This window comes from Tupaia chinensis, unplaced genomic scaffold (assembly GCF_000334495.1).
Source record: "Tupaia chinensis unplaced genomic scaffold, TupChi_1.0 Scaffold000521_1, whole genome shotgun sequence".
In the NCBI taxonomy this organism is placed as follows: Eukaryota; Metazoa; Chordata; class Mammalia; order Scandentia; family Tupaiidae; genus Tupaia; species Tupaia belangeri.
Genome location: NW_006160034.1, coordinates 295,881 through 323,359, shown reverse-complemented (window position 1 = coordinate 323,359; position 27,479 = coordinate 295,881). Strand labels below are relative to the sequence as shown.

The 27,479-nt window shown below is 42.4% G+C and overlaps 1 protein-coding gene across 1 annotated transcript in view; it reads left to right on the top strand.

Annotated features, from left to right (window-relative positions):
* The window catches only part of LOC102501723 (lipopolysaccharide-responsive and beige-like anchor protein), a gene marked incomplete at its 3' end in the record, with an annotated part of 350,771 nt that overhangs the window by 102,937 nt on the left and 220,355 nt on the right, over window positions 1-27,479 (top strand). Inside the window, 9 exon segments of the mRNA XM_027775072.1 lie at window positions 4,272-4,367; window positions 9,205-9,326; window positions 9,413-9,539; window positions 10,146-10,265; window positions 13,652-13,798; window positions 23,489-23,686; window positions 23,877-24,010; window positions 25,991-26,099; window positions 26,366-26,518. Coding sequence (XP_027630873.1) covers window positions 4,272-4,367; window positions 9,205-9,326; window positions 9,413-9,539; window positions 10,146-10,265; window positions 13,652-13,798; window positions 23,489-23,686; window positions 23,877-24,010; window positions 25,991-26,099; window positions 26,366-26,518 — 1,206 coding nt within the window.

Genomic DNA, 27,479 nt, shown 5'->3' with positions numbered 1-27,479 from the left:
CCTACTGGCCCCATCTTGATCTCGTTGCTCTTCATTTTTGATGCCTTTTTTTTTTTTTTCTTTGAGAGGTTTTGTTATAGGGCGCATGCACTCGCCAGGAAGACAGAGACAGACAGACAGAAAGCGAGAAACCACCCCCCATGGGAGATGGCCACGCTGCAATCCCTTCTCCTCTCGGGTCCTGGGCACGCATGCACACGCACCCAGCGTGAGTTTAAGCCACTGGGTCCAGGACTCAAGACTATGTGGGAGTCTACCGACATAGCCGTTACGCCAACTGCTGGTCCCTAGATGGCTTTTATTGTATAGTTTCAAATGAACTGTGTTAATTGATCCACCTATTGAAATTTTTAGAGAGTTTTTCTATCTCTGTAAGTTCTGTATTGGTTGTTTATAATACCTTTTTTCCCCTTATTATGTTTTTACTTTTCTTTAAGTACTGCATAATCATACTCACTTTAATGCACTTTCCTTCTAATTCTGTAGTCTCTGGCATTTTCCAGGTTTCTTTTTAATACATTGATTTTGCTTTTTCAAAATTCATGTTATACGTTTCTTTACAAACATACCTAGTATGCTGTGAGTTTAAGAATTTGATCCATTTTGAGAACTTAGGACTACACCTCTTAAGATGTTCTTTGTAGCTATTAAATAGATGATTCAAAACATCCTTATTTCTTCAGCAGTTGTCTTACTATATAAAAAAGGTGCAGCAAATCCAGTCCACAGCACAGAGTCACCTTAACTAGTAATCGCCCTTTATTTTCCACTGAAAGCGGCAGATTCTTCTCTGTGTTCCCCTCAGAGTGGCTCCTTCGGACCACAAAGCCCAACCCTCCGGAGGCTCTTGGCCCTGCATGGTGCCGTTAGGACGTGCAGAGTCTGAAGGCAGAAGAACCAGCAGCACTGCATTGGGCCCTCCTTTTTTAAGACCTTGTTCTCTAGCTCTAGGGATGAAAAGGGGATATTGCTCTTCTTCTAGGTCACAGTTTCCTGTTCCTTACGGCTATTAATTTTAGACATAACATTAGACATAGTGAGTTGTACATACATTTAAAAAAGTTTTTCTAAATCGTTTTTCTTTATTCATGTAGAATGCTTGCACACATGAGAGTGAGTCACACACACACACACACACACACACACACACACACACACACACACAGAGAAATGCCCTTCACAGGGCCTGGTCCTGCTGCGTTCCTTTTCCTCCTTTTCTCCAGCCCTTTGGATCTTGGGCGTTCATGTCCATGCCTGCCTGGTGTGTTTCAGGCTGACTTGGCTAGGGATTCAAACTGTGGTGACCATGTGGAATGGTTACCATGTGTATTCTCACTGCTCTTGAGTGGCACACTGACACTATGTCACAGAGCGCAATGGTTATTTATTTATTTATCTTAATTTAATTTTATTTCTTCATTTATTTTCATTTGATCAAAGAAAGACAGGCACGCTGAGAGAAGGAAAGTGAGAAAGCAAGCCATCAGGCCCAGGACTCGAACCATGGTCGGCCACGTGGGAATGTCCAGCGCCTTAACCACCATCATGCCACCTGCTGGCCTCCGCAGTGGTTCTTTTTAAAGTAAGGTTGTTTTTTGTGTGAATGAGAGAGACAGAGAGCTAGACACAGAGACAGTAGTACCGCCAGCAGGGTCTTGATGCAGCAGTCCACCAGTATCTGAGCCAGCCCTGGTTCGTGGACTGGCTGATATGTTTCGGGAGGTCTCCGGGGACCTCTCCATGCTGGTCAGCCTGGCTTCATTGCCCACCACCATCGGGCCCTCGTCATACATTTTTTTTTTTTTAAATTTTTTTTTTTTTTGGAGAGATTTTCACTGTAGGGCACGTGCGCTCACCAGACAGACAGAGAGAGACATAGAGACAGAAAGCGAGAAATCACCCCCCAGGGGGGATGGTCACGCCGCAATCCCTTCTCCTCCATTCTCCTCTTGGGATCTTGGGCACGCACGCACACGCGCCCGACGTGAGTTTTAAGCCACCAGGTCCGGGACACGAACCGCGGTCGACTACGTGGGAGTCCAGCGACATAGCCATTACGCTAACTGCTGGTTCCCTCGTCATACATATTTTTAAGGTTATTAGGCTGTTTATGGAGGCAGATAAGTTAGTTGTTATTCTTCATGGCTACTTTACTTTTTTGTTTTGTTTTGTTTTAGTTTACATATAGCATATATTTGGGGGATGACAGAGAGGGAGGGGAAGAGAGAGGGAAAGCGCACTTTTATAATTCACCACTGTGGTTAATTGAAAATTTCTTTTTTTTTTTCTTTTTTTGGAGAGGTTTTCACTGTAGGGCGCGTACGCTCGCCAGAAAGACAGAGAGAGACAGAGAGACAGAAAGCAAGAAATCACCCCCGGGGGGATGACCACACTGCAATCCCTTCTCCTCCATTCTCCTCTCGGGGAAAATTTCTTGATCACTTGACAATGAAGCTCTCCACTTAATATTTAGGTAAAAGGTTGCTAAATTATTTGCTTTCATTTTTTTGGTTATTTAATTTTTAAAATCATCATTATTATTATTTTTAAAAATTTGCTAAAGGGCACATGTGCTCAGCAGAGACAGACAGACAGACAGACAGACAGACAGAGAGAACTAGAAAATAAGAGAGAGAAAGCAAGCCACCAGATCTGGGACTCCATGTGAGAGTCCAGCATCTCAACTACCATGCCACCTGCTGTTCCCCAGGTGGCTGAACTCATTACACAATTAGTTATGATAACTAATAGCAGCTATCAAAATAAGATGAGGCCAAGCCATCGGTTTCACTTCTCTTTTACCTTGTTTTTGAACTCTGAACTTTTTAATTTTTAGTTTGCTATTGGTGTGTACACTTACCAGAGAGCGAGGGGGAGAAGTGAGAAAGCAACCCCTATGGGGGATGGCCATGACTCAGTCCCGTCTCCATTTTCTTGGGATTTGGGGCATGCATGCCCATGTGCCCAGTGTTGTTTTTCAAGCCATGATCTGGAACTTAAATCGTACAGTTGTCCATATAGGGTCCAGCACCTTAAACCCCATGTTCTGGCTGGCTGTGAATTTTGAACTTTGTTTATTCTTTATTTCTTTGCCATAAGGCACATGCGAGAAATCAACCTTCTGGGGGTGTGGCCACACTGTACTCTCTTCACTTCCATTCTTCTCTCAGGATTTTGGTGCATGCATGCACCCACGTGCACCTGGCATGAGTTTTAAAGATCCTGGGTCTGGGACTTGAACTGCGGTTGACTTCGAGGGAGTCCAGCGATGTAACCATTATACCATCTGCTTGTCCCTATGGTTTATATTTTTAAAAGATTATTTTTGCTGCAGTATGAGAATGGTTTCAAGTGTCATATAATAACTCATTCATCAAATACCCAGTATGTCTTACAACATTAACAATAGAGAGGTATTTTTTTTTAACTTTATTTACTTTAATTTGACCACAGAGGGACAGAGAGAGAGAGAGAGAGAGAGAGAGAGAGAGAGAGAGAGAGAGAGAGAGAGAGAGAGAGAGAGAGAGAGAGAGAGAGAGAGAGAGAGAGAGAGAGAAAGTGAGAAAGCAAGCCTCCAGGTTCAGGACTTGAACCGTGGTCAGCCATGTGGGAGTCTAGTACCTTCAACCATCATGCCACCTGCTGGCCCTGAGCATGTTATTTCTTAAGATGGTTGAAAATACCTCTTGTTATTTTGTGTGCTTCTTAGCTCCTAGCACTGTCCAGTCATTCTTGTGCATGTTAAAGTGTGACTGGGGCCAGCAGGTGCTGTGGTGGTTGAGGTTGACCATGGTTTGAGTCTTGAACTTGGTGGCTGGCTTTCTCACTTTCCCTCTCTTTCTATTCTTTTCTTGGAGAGGTTTTTGCTGTCGAGCACGTGCACTCTCCATAAAGACAGAGAGAGACAGAGACAGAAAGGGAGAAATCACTCCCCCCCACCAGGGGGATGGCCACACCGCAATCCCTTCTCCTCCCTTCTTCTCTTGGATCTGGGGCGTGCACGCACATGTGCCCAGTGTGAGTTTAAGCCACTGGGCCCGGGACTCGAACTGCAGTCAACTACATGGGAGTCCAGTGATGTAGCCATTACGCCAACTGCTGGTCTCTACCTCTCTTTCTTTCTCTGTCTCTCTCAGGTGAACACACCTGCTCTGTAGCAAAAAGTTTTAAAAAAACAATAAGATCAAACAGTTTTAAAAAGCCCGACTATTAATATGTGCAGTTTTGTCAAGTGGTGGGTAACACGGTGAACTCGTTGATTCTGCTCACAGCCTCCACACGCGGGGAAGCTGCTGACGGTGTTAAAGCACATGCCTCAGAAGTACGGTCCTGACGCCTTTTTCAACTTCCCAGGCAAGAGCGCTGCCGTAAGTACCCATGAGGAGGAAGTCTCTCGGTGCCCTCCTTTCCTCTGCTGCGGGGTAACTGCACACACCCGTGACGGGTTCTGTGTTAGGTACAGACTTCTCTGCATGAGTGACTCTAATCCTCATGACAGTTGTGTGTGTTACCTTTTCCTGTTTCAGAAGTGAAGACATAGATGCTCAGAGCAGCTGAGACAGCTGCCTCTTCCAGCTCGCGTCCGCAGTGGAATACTAATCCTGTTCTTTTGGATACATCCGTGTTGTCCTGTGAATTATCTCTGCACCCTGAAGTAGCTCTTCGTGTGTGACATCTTCCTGTCTTTCTGATGACCTGTCTCTAGCCTTACCTTTCCCTTGTATGTGGAGGATCTCCAACATAGCATTCATCTTTTGGAGAGTTTTTTTTTTTTTTGCCATAGGGTGTGTGTGCTCTCCAGAAACACAGAGAGAGACAGAGAGATAGAAAGCGAGACATCACCCCTCAGAGGGGATGGCCACACCGCAATCCCTTCTCCTCCATTCTCCTCTCGGGATCTTGGGCACACACACACACATGCCCAGCTTGAGTTTAAGCCACCGGGTCCAGGACTTGAACTGCAGTCGACCACATGGGATTTCAGTGACATAGCCATTATGCCAACTGCTGGTCCCCTCTTGTTTCTGTTGTACCTGGAGTACAGCATGAGAGTCATTCTTTGAAACTTCTTAGACGAGGTTTCCTGACTTGTGAGTTTCCAAATTTTAGCGCTCTCAGCATTCGTATAAGCTGGTGATCAGTTTGTAAATAAGGCAATAGCGTATGATAGTGATATTCGTGATGTTTCGAAATATTATGAGGGTATGACACTGTGTAATACGTCCTTTATGAAAATGTTTTTACCTCTTTAATTCAATGGTTAGTCTGTTATAAGCAAACCATTTTTTATAAAGATAGTGTAGTCTTTTTAAAAATTTTAGCTGATGTTTCATTCCTTTTGTACTTTGGTTCTTATAAAATCTTATTTTCGTGTTAGGCCCTGAGTAGTCAGGGTCTAACTATTATGTGCAGAAAGATAAGAATATGTTTTTAAAAGGCATTTGTGGAATTTTATTGTTACGTATGCAGTCCCTTCTCCTCCATTCTCTTCTTGGGATTTTGGGCACATGAGCACCAGTGCCAGGCCTCAGTTTTAAGCTGCTGGATCCAACGCAAATTGCAGCCGACTGTGGGAGTCCAGCTATGTAACTGCTCTGCCGTTGCTGGCCCCACAATCCACAATTGTCACTGAAAAGTTTTATTTCTCCTATTTTTCTTCCTTTACAATTTTTCTTTAAAAGGTATTTTAGATTTGAAACCTTCCAGAATAACTTTACTGTTCTGGCCTCAAACCTATCATCTGCATAAAAAAACCTATCATCTAACATTAAAAAACCCTATCATCTGCATTAAAAAAAAAAATCGCATCATCCAACATTAAAAAAAGTTCTCTCATGAGATTAACTCTATTTGTATGCATCCTGTTATGATTTCATTATTCCTTGGGATTTTAATGTGTTCATTTTACTCGCCCTCATTTATCTTGAAAATAGGACAGTGTAGCTGAACGGCTTATGAGACTTTTAGAGAATAGGTGTTTTAAATGTATTCAGGACTCGTACCTTTCTTTAACGTAGCTGTTAACGGGAATTTAACATATTCATGGACACATCATTTCTATAGTGCTTTCATGCCTGTTCTTACATTCGGTAAGAGAGTGCATACATGCACCCCGAATGTATGTTTTTTTTTTCTTAATGCAAGATTCATTTCATATCAGCCTTTTAAATTCTCAGTAATGTTATTACATGAGTTTGACTCTATGGTGTTTTTCATTTCATGGCATATCTAATACATATAAAGCAATATATATACATATATACACACATACACATATGTATAAGTGTATATGTGAATTACAATAACCATAAAACAAAAGCTTATATGCTTTTAATGGCTATATTAGTATGTAATTTATATATATATATTTATAGCTTAATAAATTCAGATGCTATATACTTAAGTCATTTAAAGTGTGTAATTTAATGGGCTTTAGTCACTGATTGTGTACCTATCACTACTGTCAAGTTTAGAACATTTTCATCAACCCTGAAAGACGCTCTATACTTATTAGCTGTCATTGCTCAATTTTCCCCAGCTCCGTCCCTAGGCAACCACTAATCGACTTTCTGTGTCTGTGGATTTATTATTTATTGGGGCGTCAGAAAAGTCATGATGCATTTTCGCTTAGACAAACATAGAAAACACGTCATGACTTTCTGCCGACCCAGTAGGAAGATCCATTTGTATCAATGGAATCATACACTGTGTGATCTTTTGTGATTGGCTTTTTTTTTGAGAGGTTTTTACTATAGGGCGTGTGCGCTCGCCAGACAGACAGAGAGAAACAGAGAGATAGAAAGCGAGAAATCACCCCCCAGGGGGGATAGCCACGCCGTAATCCCTTCTCCTCCATTCTCCTCTCAGGATCTTGGGCACGCACGCACATGCGCCCGGCGTGAGTTTAAGCCACCGGGTCCAGGACTCGAACTGCAGTCGACTACGTGGGAGTCCAGCAACATAGCCATTATGCTAACTGCTGGTCCCGTCACTGGCTTTTTTCACTTTGCAGGTTTTCCAGGGTTGTCCATGTAGCATGTATCAATCCTTCATTCCTTTTTATGGCTAGCATTCTTGTTTATGAATATAGCACAGTTTGTTTAATCATTCATCAATTCATGGATATTAGGGCTTTCTACTTTTTGGGCTCTTGCGAATAATGCTGCGGACTTTTGCGTACTTGTTTTTCATGAGTGTAAGTTTTTCATTTGTTATGATCTGGGAGGGCAATTGCTAGATCATATGATTGTTAACGTATTGAGGGAGACCAGGAGATGGCATAACAGTTATGTCGCTGCACTTCTACATAGTAGACCATGATTTGAATCCCAGACCCGTCGGTGTAAAACTCATGCCGGGCATGTGTGTATGTGTGTGCCCTTTTATCTATTTGATGGTATCCTTCTAAGCACTTTATTTTTTTATTTTATAATTTTTTTTGTCGGGAAGACTTTTTTGCTATAGGACGCGTGCACACATTGCAGTCCCTTCTCCTCCATTCTCCTCTCGGGATCTTGGGCACGCACGCATATGTGCCTGGCATGAGTTTAAGCCATGGGGTCCAGGACTCGAACTGCGGTTGACCACATGGAGTCCAGCGACATAGCCAATACGCCATCTGCCAGTCCTTAAGCACAGTGTTTTGCTTTGAGAGGTTTTTGCTATAGGGCGTGTGCGCTTGCCAGAAAGACAGAGACAGACAGAGAGACAGGAAGCGAGAAATTACTCCCCAGGGCAGATGGCCATGCCACAATCCCTTCTCCTCCAGTCTCCTCTCGGGATCTTGGGCACGCACGCATATGTGCCTGGCATGAGTTTAAGCCACTGAATCTAGGACTTGAACCTTAGTCAGCTACATGGGAGTCCAGCGACCTAGCCATTACACCAACTAACTTTGATAAGTTTATTTATTTATTTCTTCCATGAGCGAGAGACACAGAGACAGAGAAATAACGTCCCCTACCAGGATTGATGCCATGGTGTTCCTGCCCTGCTGTCAGCCAGTCTTGGGTCGTGGGTATGCGCACGTCCGTATACTCAGAGAGGTCCCCAGACACTAGTCTGGAACCTTTTCCTGTGGACCAGCCTCACGGAGTGTGAGATTTTGCTGCTGTCCCTCCACCCCCAGTTTTCCATTTTAACAAAATCCAATTTATGTATTTACATATTGTGTTACTGGTGGCGTAATTAGTAAGGATTCTCCTAATTCAAATTCACAAAGACCTTATGAGGTAGCAATCTTCCTTACTGTAGCTTTGTAGTAGCTTTTACGATTAGTAGTAAAAGGCCTTTCACTGTTCTTTAATGATTGTTTTGACTATTCACAATTCCTTCCTTTATGTAGTATTATCTTTTGAATCAAATTTTACACCAAGTGTTAAAGCCATCCCTACAGTGACTTCTGAATACAATTTAAAAATGTCACAAACTGGGACCAGTAGTTAGTGTAATGGCTATGTCGCTGGACTCCCATGTAGTCGACCGCGGTACAAATCCCAGACCCATCGTCTTAAACTCACGCCGGGCGCGTGTGTGCGTGCGTGCCCAAGATCCCGAGAGGGGAATGGAGCAGAAGGGATTGCAGCGTGGCCATCCCCCCTGGGGGGTGATTTCTCGCTTTCTGTCTCTGTCTCTCTCTGTCTTCCTGGCAAGCACACGCGCCTTATAGCAAAAACCTCTCAAAAAGAAAAAACATTTACAAACTAACTTAATTCTTTTTAGTTTTGTGTTAAAATAAAAAGAAACATATACCAACCTTTTTCTTTACCATTTTTCTTATTCTTATCCTTTTCTCTCTAGTCTAATACCTTAACATCTTAGCAGCGTATTTCCAGTTTGATTCCCTTGCCTGTTTTAATTGGAATCTCTTTAGATATGCTCATTGTGAAAACGAAGTGGACAAAATGCTTTTATCCAAGAGGTTATACCGAATGTTTCTTTCATTGAATTAAATTAGCATCATTCCTATGTATTTGGGAAACCCAAAAGTTATGAAGTCTTTCCCCAGATATTTTAATCATGGCATGAAGTGTTATAATGTGGTAGAAATATATATATCTATATATATATATCCATATATCTATATCTATATATCTATATCTATATCTATCTATCTATATATATATGCATTGTAAAGTTGTTCTGATTTCAGTAGTAAAGGTTTCTCTTCCCTTTGTGTCAGTAACTCAGAGTTTCTTGGTCTAGGCTATCGCGTTACCTCCTATAGCCAAGTGGCCGTACCAGAATGGTTTTACGTTTCATACCTGGCTTAGACTGGACCCTGTGAATAACATCAACGTGGATAAGGATAAACCGTATTTGTATTGGTATGTACTTCTGTAACTGATCAGTCTTACTACCTGACTTTGAAAATGAGAAGACTATCGGTAAAGTGGAACCTTACTTCTTCCAGTTTCAGAACCAGCAAAGGGCTTGGTTATTCTGCTCATTTTGTTGGAGGCTGTTTGATTATAACATCAATAAAGTCCAAAGGAAAAGGCTTTCAACACTGCGTAAAATTTGACTTCAAGCCGCAAAAGGTAGGTGATCTTACTGCGTTAACGAGCTCTGGTACTCTTCAAAATGATTGTTTTGCTGTTGTTCACTTAATACACTAACTCACAACTGCGTATGACTTCAAACAATGAAGTGCAAATCCCTAGCCATTACTAACTTCTCTGATTTGGAGAATAAAAAGATTGGATATTTACCTATTTATAGAGTTGGGGGAAGTACAAGAAGAAACTATGAATGACAATTATTTTAGTACTGCAAATTTAATATTTTTTTGTACTTTAAAATCGAGAGATTAACACGTGTGTGCCTCAGTAAGCAAATAAATAAAGAAAATACGGCAACATGCTGACAGCTGTGGAATTTCAGTGATGGGTGGAGAAGAGCTCATACTGGATTGTTAGCTTTTTTAGTATAGAAAATGTTTAAATTGGAAAAGTAACTTAGTAATCAACATTCTCATCCATTCAGAGCCTGCCTAAATAAATAAGATCCTAGATGTTAAATATTGAGTTCAACGGAATTCATTTTTAGGTTTAATCATGGCTTCTTGTTGAGGTTTTACTTGTCAATACGGTTGTGTTGCTGGGAGAATCATGACTGATCTTTGCTTCTGTGTTTCGCTCGGGCAGTGGTACATGGTCACGATAGTGCACATCTACAACCGCTGGAAGAACAGTGAGCTGCGGTGTTACGTCAACGGTGAACTGGCTTCCTATGGAGAGATCACGTGGTTTGTCAACACCAGTGATGTAAGTAGTTTCAGAATGTGGTGACAAGAATCATTTTAGAAGCATGAACTATTCAAACAAGAACAAGTTAAAGAAATTTAAAAATTTTTTGGAATATCACAGTGGGCAATTTTTATTACCATTTAATTGGTTTGCATGTTAATTTCTTAATAGAGGAGCACTTGTTAATGTGTCACACAAGCCATTACTTGGTTTTGGTCATAAAATGATTTGAGATAGTGTAGAAATGAGAAATTATAGGTCAGGCCAGCAGATGGCATGGTGACTAAGATGGCTGGACTCCCACATGGCTGACCACGGTTCGTGTCCTGGACCTGGCAGCTTGCTTTCTCACTTTCCTTCTCTCTCTCTGTTTCTCTCTGGTCAACCTCAAAAAAATAAAATAAAATAATGACAAAGAATAAAATTAAATTAAATAAAAAAAGAAAGAAGTTATAGGTCACAATGGTACTGACCGAGTTTGAGTCATTGATCTTTGATGGAAATAACTGTGCTCTACGGTTCTGACCCTTTTTATGAATATGTTAGATGATGGATACTTGTAAATTTTACATGTCATTTATTGCTGCTTTAGATAGCTGTTATGTTATAATGTCTTCAAAGAGAGGGCCAACGATTAAAATAAAATGAAATTTTTCTTACTTGCCTCCTAATTTTTTTTTAGAGAAAGCTTTGAAAATACAGATTAGGAAAATGAACATAAGCTATTATCCCACCTACCATTAACTCCTTTTTTTCACATCTATTGTCATACACAGGTACATGATAAACGTAAGAGCTCAGGGTATTGTATCCGGTAGAAATAGGTTTGAATCTCACTTCTTTCATGTTTTGGCTGTTTGACCTGACTTAATCTAATGAAGGTAGTTTTTTGTACTTGAAAGAGTGGTGAAACAGTGCTTACCTCAGAAGGTTATTATACTGATTACATTAATCAGCTTGCAAGAGTGCCTTGTACAGAATGAGTGTTCAAAACAGTGTTGACTCTTTTAATGCAGAAAAAGGCTCTGATGTGTGTGTGTGTGTATTTTTTTTTTTTTTTTTAATTTAAAAACGTTTTAAAGAAGTTTTTGCCATAGGGCACGTGTGCTTGCTGGATGGAGGTGGAGAGAAAGACAGCGATAGGAAAAGTGAGAAATCAGCCTCTGAGAAAGATGGCCATGCCACAGCCCCCTCTCCTCCAGGCTCCTACCAGGATTCTGGGCACGTGTGTACACGTGCCAGGCGTGATTTTCAAGCTACCAGGTTTGGGACTGGAACTGTGGTTGGCCATGTGAGAGTCCAGCACTTTAACTGCCGCGCCACCTGTTGGCCTCCGTGCATATTGTTTTATAACCTGTTTTTTTCCCTTACCTTAACCTTTACTGAGTGTTTCTTGTATTCCAGATTATAATAGATACTTTTGTTTTCCAGAAGCTCCAGCAGCCTTGTGGAGCACAGAGAGATTAAGTAACTTGCCATGTTCAGTAGCGTTGTTACTGAACTCAAATCATGTTCGCTCGTCCAAGTGCTTTAAAACCAAACCATGGGGGGAACCAGCAGTTAGCGTAATGGCTATGTCACTGGACTCCCACGTAGTCGACTGCGGTTCGCGTCCCGGACCCGGTGGCTTAAAACTCACGCCAGGCGCGTGTGCGTGCATGCCCTAGATCCCGAGAGGAGAATGGAGAAGGGATTGCGGCGTGGCCATCCTCCCTGGGGGATGATTTCTCGCTTTCTGTCTCTATATCTCGCTCTGTCTGGTGAGCGCGCACGCCCTGTAGCGAAAACCTCTCCAAAAAAACCAAAATCAAACCATAGGCACTTGGTGTGATGAAGGAAAGTCCAGGTTGATCGGAAAGCGCAAAGCAAGGAGAGCTGATGTTCCCTACATGTCTTTTTAAGGGCAAATTTAGGGGCAGAGGTCCCAGGCTTGTGATTAGTTCAGTGATTGGTTCAAGAGGACATGATCATCTCTTAGGGTGTTCTTGATTGGTGAGGCCTTAGATAATCAAATTCTGTTCAGGTTTCTGGAGCCATTCCGCCTAGGCTGAGCTCACAGCCAGCAGTTTCCAGCCTACAACACATCTTCCATATTGAAATGAAAACCTTACCTTCCTGTAAGTGAGAGTTTTAGAGGGCAAATGGCCCTCATTCATGGTCAGTGTTGTTTCATTATCATAACCAAAGTCTGAAGACTCACCCCTTACTCTGGGCTCTTACAGTGTAAATGGACCTTGTATTTCAAGAACCTTAGAAAACACTTTAGGGGATCTGTGCTTGGTTTCAGAGTAAGAAGCACAGATTTGATCCACTTGAATAAATGATTCGAATCATTGATTCGGCTTGACAATGCAAGTGACGAAGTTTCTATATTTTCCAATGTCAGTATGTGCCTACCTCTCATCATTATTTTTTTCCTGATGGCTTCATGGTATAAAATGATTGTTTTTTTTTTTTTTGGAGAGTTTTTTTTTTGCTATAGGGCGTGTGCGCTCGCCAGACAGACAGAGAGAGACATAGAGACAGAAAGCGAGAAATCACCCCCCAGGGGGGATGGTCACGCCGCAATCCCTTCTCCTCCATTCTCCTCTTGGGATCTTGGGCACGCACGCACACGCGCCCGGCGTGAGATTTAAGCCACCGGGTCCAAGACGCGAACCGCGGTCGACTACGTGGGAGTCCAGCGACATAGCCATTACGCTAACTGCTGGTTCCCTAAAATGATTGTTTTGAAGAGACATGAAAACTCTTTTTTCCTCTTTGTTTTACATGTGGGATTTAAAAATGTGGTCCTTACCACCTGGATATTAACAGGATTATTAACAGGATATTTTTTTCATGTTAGAAAATAATCCTATGCCCACTTTTCTGGATTTACACTTTTGTTTTAATAGATTGGTCTACCCTTGTGGCTTCACCCATTATTTTTATGTTGACATCTGCAAAAATGTATCTTTCCAGCTTTATCTTCTTACAGAACGTACAGAACCCCATTGACATCTGCTTCTTCATCCATATTAACACACAGAAAAGGCTGGTTCACCGTGTGCCAAACCTAACTCACTGAGTATTTTTTTCTTTCTTGACAACCTGCTCTCTGTCTGGATTTTGGTTGCTCAACTCTGAAACTTCAGAGCCATCATTATTTCTCTGATTTGTTTTTTTGCCTCCACTTTGTCCATAAGTTGTGTTTATTGCAATTTAATCTTGCGTTAATTCCTTTTCTATGAGCTTTCTTGATCTCCACTCCAGATGTGAATAAATGAAGTAAAATGACTTATTTTAATCTGTTCGAGTACAGCTTAAAATGAACATAACATTTATACCAATATAGATTTTCATTGTTTCTGGAGGCTATCATTTTTTTATTTTTGTCAAGTAAAATGTTCCATCTTTTTTCACAGACCTTCGACAAATGTTTCCTGGGCTCGTCAGAAACCGCAGATGCAAATCGAGTGTTCTGTGGTCAGATGACTGCAGTTTACCTGTTCAGTGAAGCTCTTAACGCAGCCCAGATTTTTGCTATTTATCAGCTGGGCCTGGGATACAAGGTACGTACTTACGTTAGTTGAGCTTGTTGTGGAGGGAGGTCATGCGTGGGGAGAGCTACCTTGGGTTACCAACTCCATGCCTAGCTATCTGGAAGCACCACAGGGAAGTCCGAAGAGTACTTGCAGCCTCGAGAGAAATGCAGGGTACTTGACCTGTCTGAATCACTGTGCTGGTTCCCCACCCATGCTGCAGTTTCTCTTCATGCTGCATATCTTTCGATGACATCATTCCTTTGCACAGCTATCCCCGTGATAGTTGTGATCGAAAGGCAAGTGCCAAGCCAGCCTTGTGGACTGGTGGTTGAGGGAGCCTCATCCAACATGGCTGCCCAAGCGGTTTGAATCGCCGCCTCAGTGACAGCCTGAACCATGCTGGCTGTGTGAGCATGCCATACCCTGACAGGATGAAGAGAAGGATTGTGGTGTGGCTGCCCTGCTGGGGCTGCTTCCTCCTTTTCCTTGTGTCCCTGTCTGCTGAGCATACACACCCTCTGGCAAAGAAAGAAAGAAAGAGAAAACAAAAGGTGGCAAGTACTATGTTGAAACCATAGACAGGAAATGAGGATAATGGTGTACAATCTGATTTCAAGGCTTGAGAATCTGTATTTGGCCCATGCACATATGTCTCATCCATAAATCATTCTGGTATTATAATGATGAAAACATGTACATTTTTCTCTCAACTTGCATGTTAATTTTTCCAACTGTTCACTACATTTTTTAGACTACACACTTGTTTGGCCCAAACAACTTAACAAACAGAAATGTTTACTATTTATTTTGACAAAGAGCTTCCATGAAAAAGTTACTGAAATGATAACATATCACGAACTAAAAATGTTGAGAATCTGTGGGTTCACCGATAGTCTCAAGTTTGGTTTCAGGGGGAAATTTAATGTCTGCTGTTCACAAAATGCAACTTTTTTTGAGCTACCTTCTAGACCATTTACAGTTAATATAATATACATGTTTTAAAATTAATTTTGACAAAAGCATAGCTACCATCACAGTCAAGAACTAGACCACTTCGGGAACCAGCAGTTAGCGTAATGGCTATGTCGCTGGACTCCCACATAGTCGACCGCGGTTCGCATCCCGGACCCGGTGGCTTAAAACTCACGCCGGGCGCGTGTGCGTGCGTGCCCAAGATCCCGAGAGGAGAATGGAGGAGAAGGGATTGCGGCGTGACCATCCCCCCTGGGGGGTGATTTCTCGCTTTCTGTCTCTATGTCTCTCTCTGTCTGTCTGGCGAGCACACGCACCCTACAATGAAAATCTCTCAAATAAAAAAAGAACTAGACCATTTCCATCACCGCGGAAATTTCCCTGGTGTTCTTTCCCACTCAGTTGTTTTCACTCCCCTAACCCTGTCCCTCCCGTGGACAAGGCACCACTGATCTGTTTTCTGTCACTGTGTGTTGGATTTGTTTTATGTAAATAGAATCGGGTGGTATGTGTGCCTGTCGGTTTCCTATCTTCTCAGCATGTTCTAAGGTCCATCCGTGATGTTTTGAATCAGTGTGCTTGTTCTTCTAAGCACTGAGTAGTATTTCCTTGTAAGAACTTGGCATGCTTTTTTAGTGCATTTATCTGCTGATGGACATTTAGGGTGTTCCTAGTTCCTTTTGAGTGAACTGCTATGAGCATGGATCTAAAAGTGTTTGTGTAGACATGGATTTCTCTTTCATAAATACTTAAGATTAGAATTGCTAGGTGATATGGTAATCCGAATTACCAAGCTCATGCTCACAGTGGTTGTACAGATTTACTTTTACTCAGTTACGGTATGAGAATCTACTTTTTTTTTTCGCTATAGGACGCGTGCGCTCGCCAGAAAGACAGAGAGAGAGAGAGACAGAAAGCAAGAAATCACCCCCTAGGGAGGATGGCCACGCCACAAATCCCTCTCCTCCATTGTCCTCTCGGAATCTTTGGCACACACGTACACGCACCCGGCGTGAGTTTAAGCCACCAGATTCGGGACTCGCACCACGGTCGACTACATGGGAGTCCAGCGACATAGCCGTTACACTAACTGCTGGTCCTGAGAGTCTACATTTTTAATATCTGATACTTTCTAGGTTTTATTTATTTATTTTTAAAGACAGGGTCTTACTGCTAGGCCTCCTGCATCAGCCTTGCAGCTGTCACTGTCTGCATGCACCACCATGCCTGGCTTAATGTGGCACTTAGGCCAGCCTGGAGGTCACAGTCTTTCTGCCTCAGCTTCTTAGAGTTGCTGGGATTGTAGACTCATGCCACTGTGCCTGGCCTTAGGTTGGACTGAGAATCAAATACAGGCCTCCCGTATGGTCACACCATCAGAGCACAGCGTCTGCACAGTGCATGCAGTCCCAGCCGGGCCTGTCAAGTTGTTTTAGTGTTAGACTTTAGAGTGAGTGTGTAGTAGTATCTCATTGTAGTTTTAATTTGCATTATTATGTTGACTAGAGAGGCAGAGGATCTTTTCACTGCTTACTGGCTATTTGCGTATCTTCTTTTATGAAGTGTGTGTTCAAATCTATTGCCCATTTTGTTAGTTTGTTTTTGTACTATTGACTTTTGAGATTTCTTTATGTATTGTAGATATACCTCTTTTATCATATACAGACTTTAACATTTTTTTAAAAGACATTTTTGCTGTAGGTGTGTGTGCTTGCTGGAGACCCCCCCACACACACACACCCAGAGGGAGACAGAGAAGCAGAGAAAGTGAGGAACCATCTTCCAGGGAGGATGGCCCTGCTGCAATCCCTTCTTCCCCATTCTCCTCCTGGGATCTTGGGCATGCGCACACATGCTTGGTGCAAGTTTTAACAGCCAAGTCTAGAATTCCAACTGTAGTCAGCCATGGGGATTCCAGTGCCTTAATCAGTGTATCATCTGACCCCTATATACAGACTTTAAAAACAATGATTGCTAGAGGTGCATACACTCACCAGAGAGAGACAGAGAACATGAGAAAGCACTCCCCAGAGGGACATGGCCCTACCATTACTAGTAATCTTCTCCATTTCTCTGTCTAGTTGAGGTGATGGGTAAGCATGCACTCACCTGGCTTGTTACTCAAGTTGCTGGGGCTAGGACTTGAACCATGGTTGACCATGTAGGATCTGGCTCTTCACATTAGAGTTCTCAAATACATAAAACAACTCTTGTCAGAATCGAAGGGAGAAGTACACAGCAACACAGTAATGGTAGGAGACTTCAATACTCAGCTCTCAATGATAGAGCAGCTAGACCGGAGATCAATAAGGAAACAGATGACGTGAACAGCCCTACAGACCAGCTGGACTTGAAGGACCTGTACAGAGCACTCCATGCAACAGCTGTGAAGTACGCTTTCTTCTCAAGTGCACGAGGAACATTTGCCAGGATGGACCACATGTTAGGCCACAAAACAAATGTTAGCAAATTTAAGAAGATCAAAATCACACTATCCTTTTTTTTTTTTTTAATCCCAGCGGAATGAGCCTAGAAACCAGTAGCTAACAGGTAATGGGAAGGTCCACAAACATGAGGAGGTTAATCAGCATACTCTCTCATAACCAGTGGGTCAAAGAAGAAATTAGAAAAGCAATTAAAAGATATATAAAGACAATTAAAAATGAAACACAGCATACCAAAACTTACCACATTCAGTGAAAGGAATAATAATTAGAGACAACTTTATAGCAGTAAGCACTTCACTTTATAAAAGAAGAAAGATCTCAAATCAGCAACCTAAGTTGACATTGCAAGGAACTAGACAAAAAAGAACAGGTAACCCCCAAATTAGCAGAGAGAAGGAAATGACAAAAATCGGAGCAAAGATAAAGAAAGAAGAGAAAAGAAGTAGAAAAAACATCAGTGAAAAAATGGACAAACCTCTAGCGAGACTAAGAAAAAAGAGGACTCTGTTGAACTCTGAGATGAAAGGGAAGGGCTGGGCTCAAAATGCAGTGCTTAGATTCTGTGTAGAGGAAGCCAGATCCTACATGAACAACATAGGTTCAAATCCTGGCCCTGTTGGCTTTATGCTGGGCTCGCCTATGTGCGCCCAAGATTCTGATGGGATGGAAAACTAGAGGGAAAAGAGCCACGGTGTGACCAGACCTTGTCGGGAGTGTTCTCCTTCTCATATGCTCTCCACCATGAATTAAACGAAACAAAACAAAACAAAACAAGCGAAAAATCTTCAATAAAAGAGAAGACATTATAACTAAGGCCATAGAGATAAAAAGGATTATAAAAGACTACGGAAAATAATTCTTTTCTAACAAATTAGATAATCTAGAAGAAATGGATACATTTTGAGAAGCAACCCAACCTGAGTCAGGAAGAAGTTGGAAATCTGAAGAGACTGGTAGCTAGTAAGGAGATTGAATTAGTAATATAAACTTTCCAACAAAGTAAATCCCATGACCAGGTAGCCTTAGTTGAGAATTCCGTCAAGTGTTTAAAGAGAAATTAGCATTAATCCTCTAACTCTTCCACTTCATTGAAGAGGAAGGAACACTTCCTGACTTATTTTGTGAGGTCATCACTGCCCTGATGCCAAAGCCAAGTAGAGATGATACAAGAAAACAAATTATAGCTCCGTGGCCCGTGGATGTCACATGACCGACCACGTGATTCAGGTCTTGAACCTGGTGATCTGAGAAACGTATCAGGCACATGTGCTTGTGTACTGAAAATCCCATGGAATGGAGTGATGGGAAGGGACCGTGATGTGACCCCCTCCACATGGGGGGGGTGCCTTCTCCTTTTCTGTCTCTTGTCTCTCTTTGGCAAACACTTGCACTGCATAGTGAAAAAATTAAAATGAAAAAAATAATAATTACAGGCCCGTGCCACTGATGAATATTGACAGAAAATCCGCAACAGATTATTAGCAAGCCGTATTCAACCTGTGTTAAAAGGATTATACACAATGACAAAGAGGGATGTATTCCTAGAACGGAAGGATGATTCAACACACAGAATAATCATTCGGTGTGATACGCCACGTTAACAGACTAAATGACAAAAACCACACGATCATCTCAAGTGAAGCAGGAAAAGCAGTTGATAAAATTCAGCACCCTTCCTTGTGTAAAAGTACTCAACAGGCTATGGATGGAAAGAAACTGCCTTTTCATAGTAAAGATCATCTGTGGGGGCTTGACGACGGTGCAGTAGTAAAACATGACACTCCCCCCGCTGAGCCACATGGGAAGGTTCTGGGCGTACGTCTGGAGACCTCCCTGAGTGTGCAGTGCACATGTGTGCCCATGATCCAGGGTTGCCCGAAGCTGAGGGGAGATTATGTTGTTAGGCTCCTTTTGGGGCTACTAAGAAAGGGATCTCTGTTTCTGTCTGTCTGTACTTATTTGAAAAAAAAAGAAAAAAGACCAGGGCCAGCTCACAGTATGGTAGTTAAGGTGGCTGGAGCCCACGTGGCTGACTGTGTAGTTCAAGCTCTGAGAAGCACAATCAGGTGTGTGTACACACGTGTTCAAAATCCCGAAAGGAGAGGGAAATGGAGAAGGGAGCATGACCATTTCTCAAGAGAGGTACTTTTTTACTGCCCCCACTTCCCATCTCTCTGGAAAGTGCATGCACCGTCTAGCAAATTAGAGAGAGAGAGAGAGAGAGAGAGAGAAATTCCGACCATGTGTGAAAAGCCCACAACTAATATCTTGTTCAGTAGAGTCAAACTGAAAGCTTTCTCTAAGAGCAACAAGGTAAGGGTTGTAATCGCCTCTCTTTTCAATATAGTTTTGGAGATCCTAGCTAGAGCCATTGGGCAAGAAAAAGAAATAAAAAGCATCCAAATTGGAAAATAAAATTCTCTGCATGTGGTTTTATCTTGTACGTCCAAACTTTAAAGATTTCAACAAAACCTGTTAAATAGTAAAATTAACGCATCACATTTGTAGGATAGAAAATCAACACACAGAATCAGTTGGGATTCTTTCTCTAGACTAACAATGAACATTCTGTAAAGGAAAGTAAAACAGTCTCTTTTATGGTAGCATTTAAAAAGAATAGAATACTTAGGAATAAACTCAACTAAGAAAGCCAAGGAATTGCATACTGAAATGAACAAAATATTGTCAAAGAAAACTAAAGAAGGCACTGATAAACGGAGAGATCTTGTATACATGACATGAAGACTTAATATATTTAAATTCCATACTATCCAGTGCAGTCTGTACTTACAATGCGATTCCTGTCATCCTAAAGGCATTTCTTGTTTAAGTCAAAAAACCATCCTCGGGAACCAGCAGTTAGCGTATTGGCTATGTCGCTGGACTCCCGCGTAGTCGACCACGGTTCGTGTCCCGGACCCGGTGGCCTAAAACTCACGCCGGGCGCATGTGCGTGCGTGCCCAAGATCCCTAGAGGAGAATGGAGGAGAAGGGATTGTGGTGTGACCATCCCCCCTGGGGGGTGATTTCTCGCTTTCTATCTCTCTGTCTCTGTCTGTCTGTCTGGCGAGCGTACGCGCCCTATAGCGAAAACCTCTCAAAAAAAAAAAAAAAATCCTAACATTTGTATGGCATCTTAAGGGATCCTAATTAGCCAAAGCAATCTTAAAAAGAACAAAGTTGGAATCATTATAATTCTGGATTTGAAAGCTCATTACAGAGGTGTTGTAATCAAAACATCTCAGGCTTGCATAAAGATAGACAAACAGGCCAGTGGAATAGAATGAACTCTTGCATTAGGGATCTTCAAAATTAATAGAAATCGTGTATTATTAAAAAACTATTCATAGATTTCAAAATTATTTTGCACCAAAATTAACTTACACTAGTTTAGTATAACATGTCTGAATGGCATCTAGTTTGAAGCACTAGCAAGAGGAAGAAATCAGTTGGAAAGGATCCTCTGTCAGAGCAACAAGAATTCTGCCAAAATTGAAGCAAGAACAAACATCAAATTTATGGTGAAGCTTCAGTGGAAGAATGATAATATCAGTGATGCTTTTTGTTTCGTTTTTAGAGGTTTTCGCCATAGGGCATGTGCACTTGCTAGGGAGAGAGAGAGAGATAAGGAAAGAGAAATCACCCTTCAATGTGGGTGTGGCCGCGCTGCAGTCCCTTCTCCGTTCTCCTCTTGGGATCTTGGGCACATCTGCACACACACCTGGTGTGAGTGTTTAAGTCACCGGATCTGGGACTTGAACTGTAGTCGGCCATGGGGAGTCCAGTGACTTAACCGCTACACCATCTGCTCGCTCCTTCAGTGATGTTTTATAAAAAGTCGGCTGGGACAGTTCCCCAAAGAAATCAACAGTTGACAAATGGATAACTCATCTTAAGAAGGGGTAAGATGATACGATGACGCCTGCAGCAACAGACCATCTGGGGAAAAAGTTAGTGTTGTTATTGCCATAATTGAAGAGACTGGACGGACGATTAACAATGGAAAAAACAATACCATAGACATCTCAATTGGTTCAGCTAACACAATACTGACACAAAAGTCAAAATTGGACAAGCTTTCTGCTCCATGGGTACCAAAACTTGTGCCTAGTTTGCTGACAAGAGCAGGACTTTCAATGACAATTTTAAACAACTGGGAACAAAATTCTTGTCGCAAGCCAGGGAATAAGAACGTGGATGCATTTGTGTTTTTCCGTAATGCCCGACTTTATAGCACGGCTTTGAGTTTAGCATAGCAAAGCCATCAGGTCAAGGGATGAGAACAGCTCAACATGCGTGCGTCTGTCACTCTGAGCAGCCTTGGGAGGCACAGAGCCCATCGTGGGTCCCCAGGTGTCCCAAGCATCTGCTGAAACTGCATTGACAACTGGTCTGAGCCATTCCTGGGGATCTCACAAAGGGTCCAAGCATAGGTTTTGAGGTTGGGATGGAGACAGCAAGTCACTAGTAGAGTCTGAGATACCAAGTCTCAGATACCTTGGTCCACGGGTCTCGGAGAGTGACTGGGAGCAGTGTGCTCTGGTCCCAGCACCAGGAGTGAATGGTGAAGTGGCTCTGGGGAGGGCTGTCCTTATGCCCCTAAGTGGATGCAGGCTCTTAGATGAGCTCGTGTGTCTAAGAGTGGCGAATGGTGAATCTGTCCATGTCTGGGTGGACCACTGATTGGAGTTACCAGGTTTGGGTGTTCCTGTGACACCCTCTGTCTGGCAGGTGAAGTGAGGGATTGGGCTGTACGTGTCAGACTTGTCTGCTGCTCAGTGCGGTCTGCTCGGCAGAGTCCGTTTTCTATACAAGAGGGCTCTCTATAGCCCTGGAGCATTTCTTTGGAGAATTTTAACTGAAGTGAAACCTTTGCAAGCTCAGTCCTAAAGACAGAGCACAATGAAAACAATGGCTGCCAAGAGGTAGACGCGGGCCAGGCAAGAGCAGGGGTCATAGGGACAGTGTTCTTGGGATACTCGAGGCATTTCAGTGGTTGGGTTTGAGAGCCAAAGAGCAGTAACAGCTGCTTGTTAATGTGTTCTGAGAAAGTTTGTTAGAACATTATCAGAAAAATGCTTGAGAAGGCTTCCCCAGTGAGCCCTTCTCCACCGCCACAATGCTCATTTCTGTCATCAAACAAGAACACTCTTTAATAGCGTTTTGATGGGATGTCATTAGGCATCCACTGGACAGTTCTGATTTGGCGCCTTCTGACTGTTTTGTTTCCTAATCTTCAAAAGACACTCATTTTTCCTTAGTTCATCATGTGAAAGAGGCTACACTGAGATTGTGAAATCCATGGATTCTGATTTGGTTTGACATGGACTAAATGGTTGGTAGCATTGTTTTATTTGTTTTTGGAGAGATTTTTGCTATAGGGTGTTTGCTCACCAGAGAGAGACAGAGAGAGAGAGAGAGACGGAGAGAGAGAGAAAGCGAGAAATCACCCCGGGGGAGGGGAGGGATGGCCACACCGCAGTCTGTTCTCCATTCTCCTCTTGGGATCTTAGGCACACACACATGCATCCAACATGAGTTTGAAGCCACCAAGTCCAGGGCTCTGACTGTGGTCGGCCATATGGGAGTCCAGTAACGTAGCTGCTATGCCATCTGTTGGCCTGCCTGATTTAATTGTTTACAGAAGTGTCTTGAAAGTAGAATGACAAAGATATCTGTGCACCCATGTTCATAGCAGCATTCTTCACAATGGGCAGCAGATAGAAGTAACGCAAATATCCTTCGACAGATGAGGAGCTAGTGAAACTGTGTTATACATACACATAGACAATGGAATCTTTTTCAGCCTTACAAACAAGGAAATTCTGGGACCAGCAGTTGGCGTAATGGCTATATTGCTGGACTCCTATGTATTTGACCGCGGTTTGAGTCCCTGACCTGGACGCTTAGACTCATGCCGGGCATGTGTGTGTGTGTGTGCCCAAGATCCCAAGAGGAGAATGGAGGAGAAAGGATTGCGGCTTGGCCATCTAGCCTGAAGGGTGGTTTCTCACTTTCATTTTCTCTGTCTCTCTGTCTTTCTGGTGAGCACACATGCCCTATAGCAAAAACCTCTTAAACATTTGACCAGAGAGAGCGAACGAGAGAGAGGGAAAATAAGAAATCAAGCTCCCACGTCTAGGACTTGAACCGTGGTTGGCCGTGTGGGAGTGTCCAGTTCCTTAACCACCATGCCACATGCTGGTCCCCCGATATTTTTATCTTTAATGGTTTATATTTAGATTTTCTTTTTGGAGGGCAAATGATCTTAACTATTTTCCTTTCTATTACTTTGCAGGGTACATTTAAATTCAAAGCTGAAAGCGATCTTTTTCTTGCCGAGCATCACAAACTTCTGCTCTATGATGGCAAGCTCTCCAGTGCCATTGCGTTCACGTACAACCCACGGGCCACAGATGCCCAGCTTTGCCTCGAGTCGTCTCCGAAGGACAACCCTTCCATTTTCGTTCATTCGCCGCACGCCCTCATGCTCCAGGTACTAACTGTGGTCTGTTAAGGATACTTTTAATGGCACTTCGCTGTTCATTGTTGAGGTTTATTTGGTAGCTCTGTTAGACACACAGAATGTCACATTTTAGTGTCCCTGCATTTCCCACTGTGCTGCATTTTGAATTGCTTTGGAGAAGAAATTGTTGAACTTTTTTCTGTGGTTTCTGTCTTACAAGGATGTGAAGGCGGTCCTAACGCATTCCATCCAGAGCGCTATGCATTCAATTGGAGGCGTTCAAGTGCTGTTCCCACTTTTTGCACAGCTGGACTACAGGCAATACTCATCCGATGAGGTTGACTTGACTATCTGGTGAGTGCCTTTCTTTCTTCCTTTTCTTTGGGGTGAGAGTTACTTTTATTTCTGTTGGGTGTCATAATATTTTCTTTGCCTCTCAGATTTATTGTAGCATTACATTTTTAAAAATATTTAAATATGTATATATTTTGGTTTTATCATAGGGAGCATACATTCACCAGAGAGAGACAGAGAGAGAGTGAGAGTGAGAAATCAGCTCCCAGGGGGATGGCCGCACCACAATCCTTTGTTTCTTTTTTTTTGTTGGCTATAGGGTGCATGCGCTTGCCAGAAAGACAGAGAGAGACAGAAAGGTAGAAAGTGAGAAATCACCCCCCAGGGGGGCTGGTCACACCACAATCCCTTCTTCTCCATTGTCCTCTTGGGATTTTAGGCACACACGCACACACACCCAGTGTGAGTGTCAAGCCACCAGGTCCAGGACTCAAACCTCTGCCAACCATGTGGGAATCCAGCACCTTAATCACTGCACCACTTGCTAACCCCATTATTTTAATTTTATTTACTTCTTAATTTAACTTTTTAAGACCTTTATTGGAATTGCTGGCAGTTAAAGCATGATGTGGAGGAAACTGGCTGCCCGTCTTCTGTCTTCCGTGAGAATCTCTCAGAGCCTTTGAGAAGGTGGTAACAGCCGATCTTACTCCTTTTCCTCTTGAGTAGCTTTGAGGCTGTGGAGAGTGGAACCTAGTTGTGTTCAAGTTTTAAAAAGTGTTTAAGACTAAGTGGAGAATTATGATTCTCTTGTTGGGGTAGTGGACAGACTTCTTATATTCGTCGTGTTCAAAGACCTCAAGTCTGTCTCCAAATTAAGTGTACCTTCTTCCCTGCCGGGAACCCTCCTCTCCACTCAAACCAGGCCAGCCTGGAGTCTTAACTCATTCTGAGGACTGAACTTTGCCTGCTCTGCTGTTCTTTCCCTTCTTTGGTCCCCAAACCTTCCACAATTGAATGCACTGCTTCTCTAAGTTGCATCCATTTTTTCAGGCCTAACATACTTCTGTTAGCCATTTCTAAAACTTTTAAAAAAAGTTTATTAATTTTTTTTCCATGAGTGAGAGAGAGAGAGAGAAAAACAGCACCTTCAGTTGCATCTCTGTGCTATAGTCCACCCTCCAGCCCTAGTCAGCCCCAGATCACGGGCTCACAGATGCCCAGTGCACTCAGGGAGGTCTCTGCATGCAACCCCGAAACCTTCCCACGGGGTCAGCCTGGCCGGGCACGGTGACCGACTGCTGTGCTGCTGTTTAGCCTGGCCATTCCTACAACTTGCTTTTGAATGTTGCTGTTTTCTCCTCTGTACCATGCATATTTTTCACATTGTTTCTACATTATTGCTTATTAACAGGTTTGTGGTAAACTATGTGAAATAAATAGTTGAGTAAACCCTAATCCTAAATTTAAAATCTTGTTCTGAGGTCAGCGGATGGCATGATGGTGAAGGTGCCCGACTGTCACATGTCTGACTGTGGTTCAAGTCCTGAGCCTGGAACCTTGCTTTCTCACTTTCCCTCTCTCTCTCTCTCTCTCTCACTTTCTGTGTCTCTCTCTGGTCAAATTAAAATAAATGAATAAACAAGTAAAATTAAATAATTATTTTTAAAAAATCAGGTTCTGAAATAACAGAACAGAATGAGCCCAGCTTCATTTTTTTTTTGAAATGGAGAACATTTTTTTAAAGATATTTTTTATTGATTTTATTTGCTATTATTATTTATGTTTTAAAATTTTACCCCAGAAAGACAGAGAGAGAGAGAGAAAGAGAAAGAGAGACGGAAAGTGAGAAAGCAAGCTTCCAGGTCCAGGACTCAAACTGTGGTCAGCCATGTGGGAATCCAGCACCTTAACCACCATGCCACCTGCCAGCCCTGAAATGGAGAGCTTTTTAATATAAATGGAAGGCTATATATCTCTAACCTAATTGTTAAAAATAGAATATATTTTTTCAAACCCTCGCCCTTTTTCTTCCTCTAGTTCAACCTTGCTGTCTTTTATCATGGAGCTGTTGAAGAACTCGATCGCTATGCAGGAGCAGATGCTCGCCTGCAAGGGCTTCTTGGTAATAGGATATAGCCTTGAAAAGGTAAAGTATAGAGTGCGATAGGTTTCTGTTTCTTGATTCGCAGCCTGCGTGCTTGTTCTCCTGCGTGGTTAAGCAATACTTTCTGCATGTTTCCTTGGTTACAGAAGGTTACCTCAATCGAAATAACCGTTCTGTTGTGTTATCGCCTCTGTGAAAGAAATGTGGTAGTGAGTCACAGGGTGGGTGGGCCAGCTTATTTCTGCTCTTGACAGCCTGGGACTTCCTTTGCTCTGACTTAGTAATGACCTTTGGACTCTTCTTTGCAGTCTTCCAAATCCCATGTCAGCAGAGCTGTCCTTGAACTTTGCCTTGCATTTTCAAAATACCTGAGTAACCTGCAGAATGGGATGCCCCTGCTCAAGCAGTTGTGTGATCACATTCTTCTTAATCCTGCCATATGGATTCATACCCCAGCCAAGGTAATCTAGGTCGATAGATGGCCTTTGTTTTGCTATCTTTGTGCAATTTTTGTGCTTGATTGAGAGGAGAGAGAATTATAAGCATTTCTTTTATTGTTTCATATGCCGTGATGTTAGATTTGAGTGGACTGTCTTTTTTTTTTGACTAAGCTTACTGTTTTTTCTTTTCAGGCAAATTTGCAAGTCAGTTTACGTTTTCTTGGAGTTTTATTTATTTATTTATTTATTTATTTATTTATTTATTTACTATTATGCATACATTCAATTCTTGGAGTTTTGTGAAAAGCTATGTCGCTGCAGAGCTGTGATCTTTATTTTCTAATGTAATTAAAATTTTACTTGAGAGAGTTTTTGTTCACTAAATATAAATCAAAGTTGGATGGTTTCAATGTAAATATTTTCTTTTCTGCCAAGTGCAGCTCCTGTTCTGCTGTAAATATGCATCGAGGTATGCTCCCACCCACTCTGTTTCCTACCAACCTACCCTGTTTCTGCTGCCTTTTTTTTTTTTTTTTTAACATACTTTGCCGTCCGCCAATGTGATAAACTCTTCGAGTTGTCATTCTTACAGGGATAACTGACATGTCACCCCTTTCCTTGAAGACCTCATACACTTGTGTCATTTCATTATTTAAATTCCACAATTGGTATTATAAAAACCACATTTTTGCATAAAATAAATTTTTTTGGTAGCACAGCAACAGGTGAGTTATTTCCGTGTGAATATAAATGAATTGGTAAGAGGATATGGCCCAATCTTTAATAAATCCCCATATTAAGTTCTCCTCCAAATCGGGCGGTAGTGGTAGTATTAAGGAAAACGGGAAAGAGAAGATTTTGTTAAATTGCATACTTGTATCCATCTTCCGCACAGTTTTTAGCAGGAGTTGTGTGATTTCAGACCGTGTATCACTGTTTACGTTGGACGGCACATTCTTACTCTCCTTGGCTGTGAACTTTT